This window comes from Amblyomma americanum, chromosome 6 (genome assembly GCF_052857255.1).
Source record: "Amblyomma americanum isolate KBUSLIRL-KWMA chromosome 6, ASM5285725v1, whole genome shotgun sequence".
NCBI classification, from domain to species: domain Eukaryota; kingdom Metazoa; phylum Arthropoda; class Arachnida; order Ixodida; family Ixodidae; genus Amblyomma; species Amblyomma americanum.
This window is the reverse complement of record NC_135502.1, coordinates 60490419-60500436: the sequence shown is the minus strand read 5'-3', so window position 1 is coordinate 60500436 and position 10018 is coordinate 60490419. Positions and strand designations below refer to the sequence as shown.

At 49.3% G+C, this 10018-nt stretch overlaps 1 protein-coding gene across 1 annotated transcript; it reads left to right on the top strand.

Annotated features, from left to right (window-relative positions):
- Positions 1 to 236: 236 nt before the first annotated feature.
- Positions 237 to 9449, top strand: LOC144094742 (xaa-Arg dipeptidase-like). The gene is made up of 4 exons (XM_077628650.1): positions 237 to 487; positions 4033 to 4166; positions 6745 to 7255; positions 8753 to 9449. Exons 1-4 carry the CDS (start codon positions 280 to 282, stop codon positions 9043 to 9045), a joined length of 1146 nt encoding a protein of 381 aa, XP_077484776.1. The 5' UTR covers positions 237 to 279; the 3' UTR covers positions 9046 to 9449.
- Positions 9450 to 10018: the final 569 nt, after the last annotated feature.

The window sequence follows — 10018 nt, the reverse complement described above, 5'->3', positions numbered from 1 at the left end:
TTTAACCTTTAAAAATGTTTCAGCAACGTTTTCAGTCCGCATGAAACTTGAAGATGGTCATTGGCTGTACGATTTTTTTGGCAGTTTGAGTATTAATTGCTGGCCACAAATGTGCTGGCCACAATGAGAGCTGTGCGCTGTCTGCGCTACCAGTGCGCCCAGCGCGTCGTGTAGAGCGTTTTATTTAGGCTATCGCTGTGTGTCGTGTCATTTCGTTGCGATGACGTCGTCTTATGTGTGCACCTAGCCAGGGGGCGCTGGCATCAACAACAGGATATCATGTCTGCCTCGACGGAGCAGCAGGAGAGAGAAGAACGCTGGCGGGTACTGAGCAGCCAGCTGCTGTCGCAGCCAGAAACAGCGTTTCGCGAGTATCGCGCCCACGACCTGCTTTGCAATGAGTTCTCCCGCGAGGGGTTCAGCGTTCAGCAGAACTACATCTTCAGCACAGGCTTCCGCGCAGAGTTCCAGCTCCCACCTGCGCCAGGTAAGCGACATTCGGAGGATGCACTACATTTAAAGCCTTCATTTTTGTAAGCGGCTTGCCAACCGAGTAGTTGTTAAGCATAGACAACCTGTAAAGAGGTTGTGACGTTGCGAACATCAGAACATCTTGAACGAGCCATAATTAGTGACTCAATCAATGAACAAATTTATTCACAAATAGAATGGGCTGTGTCCATTCTTGAGAACAGGGAAGGTGAGCACTGAGAACGTCGATCCTTGGTGACTTCTGCCCTATCGTGATTAAAATATTTTTTTTTTCGTTTTAGTTTGGTAATGCGCTGAAGGGCTGCATTAACGAATGACATCTAGTCTAAACGGATAAAGTACGGGTTAGCAACATCAAATTTGTTGCTCGCGATCTGCCACAGTATTGAGCGAAGAGAGCGAGAAGTCCGGATACTAACCGCACGCTCAACATTCGCGAGCCAGCAACGCTGCAAAACAAGCGTGCTATAAGGCGCTTAAGGTTTGCGGCTGCAGCTTATGAAGGCAATGAGGATGCGCGAAATTCAGCTCAGCTGAGTTGAGAACGAGCGTCTCGCTGCTAAGCCCTCATATATGTACACTTAGGACATCACAACTCCATCATGTTTTATTTCGTAGTAAAAGTCGATTCTGCGTCTCTTTGGCTGTGTCTGCGTTTGTCCGCCAGCAAATGGCGCATTTCTTGCAGAGAAAATACAATACGGAAGACGAGACATGAGAAGGACAAAACCCGGCGCTGAGTAACAACCAAATGGTTTATTGCTGCAGGTGAGGCAGCATATAAAGGAAATGGCATGAGTAAAGCACAAGAGAAAACCTTATAAAAAGATACCGCACAACCACGCAACCCGATTGAGAACAAGCCGCGTCACTGATTAAGATATGCGTGTTTCCTGTGTAATAGATTTATCGACGGGCTGCAGATACAGGTGTCACCTAGTCTTTGTGTATGGCAGGCCAGACCTCCGAAATGAGCCTCGACGTGTCATCTTTATATCGGGCGATGATAGCGGTCCGATTGAGAAGCGCTTCACAATCTTGACACACTGCGCAATGCCATGCAAGGTAGTTTCTGCGTGACCTGTTCTCTATGTCTTTTGCGTGTTCGCGCAGCCGATTGTTTATGCAGCGTCCCGTCTCACCTATGCAGAAATTGCCACATGAAGTCGGGATCTTGTAAACACCACCAACACGACAGTCTACAAACTTCCTCATATGCTTCTTCTGGCAGCCCTTTTTTCTGCTTCCATCCTCGTTTACACGTTTGCACAATCCCTTAAGTTTATTCATGGCTGGAAAAGCCAGCCGAATGCCTCCTTTATTCATTTTTTTAGATTGTGCGAAACTTTGTGCACATACGGGATGCACGCTGTTTTCTTTCGCTCTGCCTGACCCGCATCGGTGCCCTAGCTTGTTATTTCGCAGACTACATTCTACCTGTGCCTAGAAACTGGCTTTTGTTTGATGTACACATGATCTTTGCAGTGCGGCTCTTAGGCATGCCTTGGCAATACCGCGCTTAACAGTCTTGGAGTGAGTCGACCAGAAAAAGAGAAGGCTCTTCCTGGACCGCGGCGAGTATGCCCAACAAACAAAAATGGTTCTTAGTAATTGTTAGTTCCATGTATAAAAACCTGAGCCTGTTATTAGTGGGAAGCTCAGAAGTCAACTGGAGATCATTAAGTTCATAACAGAACACGTCAAAAATCTCGGCAGCTGTTTGCTGAGCGTCATCAGTGCGATATAAAATTAAAAAGCCATCACCATATCACATCATCTTAACAACGGTCGCACCATCGAGCATGGTTCGAAGAGGCCTTTCATAACTTGCCAGTAGTAGATCACTTAGTACAGGAGCGATGCTCGAGCCAATGCAGACACCTTGTTTTTCAATAAAATATTTGTTGTCTAGAGTCACAAAGGTTGACATGAAGTAAAAACAGTTGCCCGACCTCATGTGGCAATTTCTGCATCGGTGAGACGGGACACTGCATAAACGATCGGCTACGTGAACACGCAAAAGATATAGAGAACAGGTCACATAGAAACCATCTTGCATTGCATTGCGCAGAGTGTCAAGATTGTGAAGCGCTTCTCAATCGAACCGCTATCACCGCCCGATATAAATATGACACCTAGGGGCTCGTTTCGTAGGCCTGCCTTATACAAAGACTATGTGACTCCTGCATCAGCAGCCCGTCGATAAATCCATTACGTAGGAAACATGCGTATCTTAATCAGTGACGCGGCTTGTTTTCAATCGGGTTGTGCGGTTGTGCGGTATCTTTTTTCTCGTGTTTTTCTTGTGTTTTACGCATGCCATTTCCTTTATATGCGGCCTCACATGCAGCAATAAACCATTTGGTTGTTAGTCAGCGCTGGTGTTTGTCCTTCTCTTGTCTCGTCTTCCGTAGCGCTGTTTTATCTATAGTTCTTCCAAAATGTACCAACTAACCCGTATTTTCCCTCTTTTTTAAAACATGAACTTATATTTGTCCGGCACTCGATTTAATCTCGTGACATCAAGACCAAAGATGAACCCGCCTTCACCAATCGGAACTGAATGGCTGTGTGTCCTAGTCTCAGAGACCAGCATTGAAAAAAAAAACGTCGTCGCAGTTAGTTTTTGAAAACGTATGGCGGCGGTGATTTCATTTCTTGGTCTTATCTGGCTTGTGAATGCTCCGGTTTCATTGAGAACACCGTTTGTTATAAGATGCAGTTACCGATTCATAAAAGCCAGTTTCAATTTGTGTTGAGTACCCGGAGGTCCGGGCCTCCGGTCGCCTGAGTGCGCGAACGTTTGCTTTACAGCGAGAAATTGCCAAGGCCCCCTTGCGGAGTCTGCATGCTACATTATAGATTTCCCCTTGGTCGATCGAGAAGGAGGGATTGCGACTAAGATAGAGTCCTCACCAGATAGAGTGGCCTGCGCCCTAGCTTCTCGCTAGGGTTCGCCCTCACCGAGGTAAGAACCTGTTGCTCTCTCTGGCAAGTGCTACAGGCAAGATGGCAAGATAGTGGAAATGCGTGCAGCCAATACGGGACAAAATTCTTGAGAGTGTCTGGCTTTGTGCCATGCAGCTGTGGGCGTTGCCTCGGTGTCTTTAGTGACCGTTGTTTCTCCAACACAGACGGCGCTGGTTACATTGAGACTTTCGCGAAGTTTTGATTGGGGCATGGCTGTTTTCGAGGAGGACAAAGAGCGGTACAACAGACCAGCGTGGCTCCTGTGTCTGTTATTTCTCGCTTGCGATGTTGCTGCACGTGCCCAGGCGCTCAATAAATGCGATCATCTCTTCTACGGTGTTCTCGCACCAACCCTACAGTTGTCTCTGTCAAACGCCTTGCAATGAAGGGCAGTGGATCACAGCAATCACTCTAACTCTTCCGTAGTACTTTGAATATGGAAGCGGTAGACTTGGAAAGTTGTGTGCATGAATCGTCGCTACGGCGAAAAGCTTTGCCTCATATTTATCCAGCGACTTGCCAGGGAAATTTATCTAATGACGGTATACAGACACGTGGTCGTGGTTGCAGCACGCGTCGAAGGCCTCACAGTCGGGCTGGTATGCGAGTACGACGCCCTGCCGGAACTGGGCCATGCCTGCGGACACCACCTGGTTGCAGTGGGTGCGCTGGCCACGGCATCGGCCGTACGTCGGCTCATGCAGGTGAGCGCCGGTGCAGGGATCTGGGGCACTCTTGAGTTTCGTGTAGAACTCGAACGCAACAGTCCCACGGACGGACAGCACACGTTGCATGCTTTCCAGGGAACAGACGACATGTACGACCACGTTTATGGCGCCCTTTTTTTTTTAAATTGCAGTGGCAATGACTGTGTCCCGTATTGAGCTTGCGGTCGACCACGCCAACCATCCTACTCCTACTGAAGCACTGTTCAGGGTTTTTCTTTCTCTGTCGTAACCTTTAACGTGCACGGTACGGGCTACAAAGTGCAGGGTCAAAACGCGGCCGGGCCTCATTCCGAGTGCGTCCAGGTTCATGTGCGACACTTGAAGCACCACCTGTGTACGGTCAGCCATTTATGAACTCGCTACCTATTTTTGTTTAGGTGGCTGAAAACTTTGTCGCGGTACGTTGTGACACTTGATTCAGAATATAGCTCGAACCACGAACGTACCCGCTCTGCCGAAGCCACGGAGTGCGCGCCTAAGCGTAGGGGCTATTAGCGGCTACAAGGAAAGGAACGGCGTGGTAGCTGTCTCACAATAGCTAGACACCTGGGAGGAATTAATCAAGGGCTGAAAGGGGCAGAGGTTGGTCAGGTATATAAAATAATGTCAAAGCTGACAATAGCTGTCACTGAATTTTACAATTTACGCAGTGATATTAAACTCTGTAAACCTTTCCGCTGTTTTTATCATGTGGGGTTCAACACGCTCTTCTCTTATCGCGCTCGAGGAAACCTGCCAGTGGCATAGTTAACATTATCATCATCAGCCTGAGTACACCCACTGCACGACAGAGGCCTGTCCCATACCCTCTCCAATTAACCCTGTCCTGTACCAGCCGCGGCCACATTAATATCATCCGTCCACCTAACCTTCTGCCGCACCCTGTTATGCTTGCCTTCTCTGGGAATTCACTCCGTTATCCTTAAGAACCAGGGGTTGTCATGCCTTCACATCACATGTCCTGGCCAATCCCATTTCTCCTCTTTTATTTTCGACAAGGATGTCATTAACCCGCGTTTGTTAGCTGACCCACTCTTCTCTTTTCCTGTATCTTAACGTTAACATACGGCGACAAAACAAAGCCATATCACCTGGTAGCGCGCCCGAAGGTACGAGGTCAAAGCCGCAGCACTCATTTCGGCTAGGCCGGATGCACACATAAATAATATCAGCGATGCCGTATTTATTTCTGGCACTTGAACCGGGGAAAAAAATCATCGTTTCCCCGTAAACCACTCAGTTTGCCATCTCAGGAGTAGTCTGAAGCGGACACCATTAATTTGCAACGTCCGCAACCAAAGCATGAATACGTTCCAGAGGTTCGCCCCCTCCCCCCTCCATCATTTTATTTCTCTCTCTCCTTCTAGAGCCATGTGAACTTCCTAGTCTTCATAGAATATGTGACATGAAGTAGCACTAAATTGTCACAGTTTTCACGTCCATCTTTGTCGTCTAGCAGTTCTCTCTTGTGTTCAAATTCCTAGTTTTCTGCGTTGTAGTAGCTCACAGAACGGGCGCACATTAATGATGCGTACTCGCTGACAAACTTTCGAGAACATTTTCGTCAACCCACTTGTCCCTCCCGGCATAACTGCAACCACCGATGTCCTGACAAATTAGTTGGTTGGGAGCCACTCTAAACATAGAGGTATCACGGCCAACGCCGCCTCAGCGGCATAAATACATTTCTTATCCGCAGTACGTTTAAGCGTGGTCAATAGTGCGGTGTGCTCCTCACGTCGTCGTGAGCACGGCTCAACGTTTTCGGGTTTCCTTCCTGTGAAACAAGGAGCGGGACTGCCGCAACGCTGCTACGCTTAATTAGCACTCAGGGCACATTTAAGTATTTAAGTTCGCCTGTATCAGGCATTTAGGCAGATATTATTTTAGGGGAGGGGGGGGGGGGGGGTCTGAAGAACTTGTATAGGGCAAAGCCGGGGAGGGAGCGTGGTACATGCCTCACAACTCAAAAGAACCCTGCCGAAGTACTGGGGGAGGGGGATGAGAGGGAACCCCTTTTGAATACGTGCCTGGCCCCTCCATTGACAGATTATCAGGTTACAATGTCAAAGAGGCTGTTTTCACTGAAAACGGAGCTTTTTTTATAACCTAGAAAAAAAATGTATTACACACATCGTAGCCACCGCTCGTTTTTGCGACAAGCTGCAGCGACTTCAGGAAATTAATAGCTGATCTCGGAGTCAAGGCTACAGGGTCATTCGCATCCATACGACGATCACAGAGTCCTTTGCAGTCTTGACACGACGTATTTGAATGGAATGGCGGAAAAAGAATGTGTTTTAAATACCACTGAAATACGTCTTTCGCTGCCGACCAAGCATCAAGATAGTCACGAAGAGCAGAACAATAGACGTTTACAAACAACAAAATACACGACTTGGTGCTCACGGCCTACACCGTGCAATCCGCCGGAAACCTCTCCGTATAACAGCTCTCGCTGTAAATTGGTTGAGGCTTTCCTCAGCGTCCCTGTAAAGCTGAACGCCATAACTGGAACAGCGATTCGACACCGCTGTTGCCTCATGCCCCGCAGGAGGAGCAGTTGCACGGTCGCCTCGTGGTGCTTGGCACACCAGGCAGCGAGAGCAGTCGCCTGTGCTGCAAGGCGCGCCTGCTCGAGCAGGGCGCCTTTGCAGGCATCGACGCTCTGCTGGCGCTCCACCCTGCTTCCCCCGCCATCGGCTGCTGCGTGGCGGCAGGCAGCGAGGGTCCCTGCCAGTGGCTCGAGTTCCGCTTCCGTGGCGCCGCAGCCGCGGACGCCGCCGTGCTCGCCTACTGGGCGCTCGCCAGCGGTGCCCGTGGCGTGCTCAACGGCGCGGGAAGGCGACCCTGCGAGCCGACCTCGTGCTCAGAGTCACAGTACGTGCTGTTGGCCGACAACGACGCACAGCTGCAGGAGCGAAGGCGCGCCGCCGAGGATGTCCTGCTGGGCACGGCCAAGGCGACAGGCTGCTTACTCGAATGCCGCTTCGGGAAGCCCCGTCCCTGGCCAGTATTCAACAATGCCCTTGAACAACTCTTCGTCGCACAGCTGCACAAGCCAGGTGAGATCCATCTTTTCACCTCTACATAAAACTTGGAGTACGTGCGATCAAACGACCACAATATCAAGCAGTTGCTGCGGGGTTCGCTCCACTTGCAGTTTCATATAAACCTAAGTGGAGCGTGTTTAACATGACCATTTCACGCGGAAAGTGGACCACCTAAGAATTTTATTTTGCAGCACCGAAGCAAGGTACTGCCCCCCCCCCCCCCCCCCCCCCTCTTCCAGGCTCCCGGTCATGCAGCCTGTTGTATCAAGTCGATTACATTTCGCAGAATGCTCGCAATACTTTTTGGACTACCGCATTTATTTGTCTAAATTTATTTTAAACAATATTTGAGACGAAGTTTGATATTGTACAAAAGGAAAAAGTTACAGATCATCTCTGCCTTTTAGTGCGCTGCCCGCAATCACGAATTCCTCATGGCACTTTTTGTAGCTACACACGCACTAGCAGAGGGTGACACACAAGATCTGACTGCCATTCGGTCGTACCTTTTGGCACTAAAAACTATAAACTTATCATTCAGTTTAAGTTTGCACTTCAGCTGCAGTTTTCAGTACATTCGCAAGACTTTTATTGTTCATGAGAACTGAGGGAATTGGGAAAATTTCCTACCTTGCCCTGGGTTCCGCTTATCTGTTTCAATGGCGACCGGAAAACAGCTAATTCCTGCAGGCCCTCTCGCCGGTGCTATGACATCCTCACAAATCCTCTGCGGTGGAAACGCCGCCAGCGCTGACTGACATGAAGTCATTACCAGTGTTCGCTCAATACGCTTAGTTTCACTAAGTCCGTTTCTGTCATGTCTACCAATAAACTCAAAAATGTATAGATTGTTATTTGTCATACTTCGCGGATTGTTAGAGGCTCTCGCACGGCGATGGTGTCTCCCGATGTGCAGCACTGTGTAGGGAACAGGTTGGGCTAGCCCTCCGCGGTGCCGTTATGGTAGTGCCGAGAATGCCTCCTCGAAAAAGAGGCAAAAAATTTACGTTTCAATGCGTCAACAAGAGTCGAAGTTTGTCTACAGGGATAAATTATTGTTCTTTTAAGCGCTCATATCTGGAAAACGTTCCAAGAATGCTCTTTCTAAGCTTCAGTTTAATGATAATTCATTGGACCGTCATGGTGCTGGTTAGAACCACGTGATGTTAAATCGCTGTTGTCCGACTACTCCACCCCGCATTTCGTCTTCAAAGTGATGGTTAGCTATCGACAAGTGTTCCCATAATAGCTGACCCCACGGTTATCAAGAATGGGGAAAGAATATGCGTGGGACTACAGCCGGCGCAGGAAGTAATGTCAGTACACGGTGTGCAAACGACATGTCGTGAATTCGGGACAGTGTGGTGAGGAGGCTTAATGATTTTTTTTTAATATGAGCCTCCTTATCATTGTTTATGCATTCTGTGGTTGCACTGCGTGTCCAACATTTTTGGACATAACAACATTTTTTGATTTAAAACTATGTCTGGTGTTTCGTCCTGCACGCAGGCGTGGCGTCTGCTTGGTTTCCCTGCTGCTGTGGCCGCTGGTGCGGCGCCTGGTCGGACTGGGGCTCCGTGTCACGCGCTATGCCCTGCCTGCGCGCCACCTACCCGGTGCCGGGCGCAGGCGGTGGCCCTCACTCCCGGTCCTTCGCCGCGGCTGCAGCGACACCACAGGCGCTGCGCGCAACCCTGGATGCCGCGGTCGCGTTGGCCGCCACCGCCGCGCAGATCCTCGGGCTACGAGATATCCGCGACATCGAACAGCTCGCCGCGTCAGCCCACCCAGCTCATCATTGAAGACGCTATACTAAGACACTAATGACACCGACAGACGCGACTGCGGTTGTTGATGCTTATCTTTACGACGATGACTTCGCACTCGAAACTTGTGTTCGAACTTCCTGGGCTCACGTACTCAGATACGCGCTACCAACTCCTTCAACCCTGGCCAAGAAGCTGGGTGATAACAAGAGTAAACGAGATTATAAAAGCTTTTTCACTGTGTAACTTAACGAGCCTTTGGTGCAAATTGTTGCTGCAAGCGTACAATTAATGCAGTTCGACGCTCAAGAAAAGTGCTTAATTCATTCCCTCTTCTTCTTCACGCACTGCTCAAGTCCACTTCTTTAAAACAAACTACATACATCAAAATGCTCCGACTAACCACGAGACTGCTGCAGATTTATTCGGGTATATTTTGCGCTGGTTGTTGCGGTCCGGCACTATTCCGCTTTCAGCTTGGTCAGTAGCCGCCCTTTCATATCAGCCAGCCAACAGCTAATGAAACTTCGCACCGGAAGCACGTATCAAGTGGCAATAACTGCTCGCAGCACACCTGCGCACAGAGGGGAATATTTCTCCTTGGTTCAGGCTGAATAACGAAGTTCGATTCAGCGAATACGTGGAATGAAAAAGTGCGAACAACGAACAGAAAGGAAACAGCGCTCGCAGCATTTGTACCGCGTTTGAGGAGAACAGAAAGCACCAGGGGTTCTTCGCGTTCTTCCAACTCCACAGCAGCAATGCTGTCACGTACGCACAATAATGGGCCGTTGCCACTCCGCAACCGAGTCGTGAGATAGATACAGAGAGAGCGGCTTTAGCCAGCTTTTCTCAACTTCGAGTTTCAGTTTTTCGAGCCGGCAAATACGTAACGACGTTTTACTTATTCAAGAAGCGGATGCGCGCACGTCGAGAACGCTCCGTTTCGAAAAGGCTCGCGGCGTCGTGAAAGCGGAAATGGAATGCCCGCGTTTTCGGCTGAATAAAA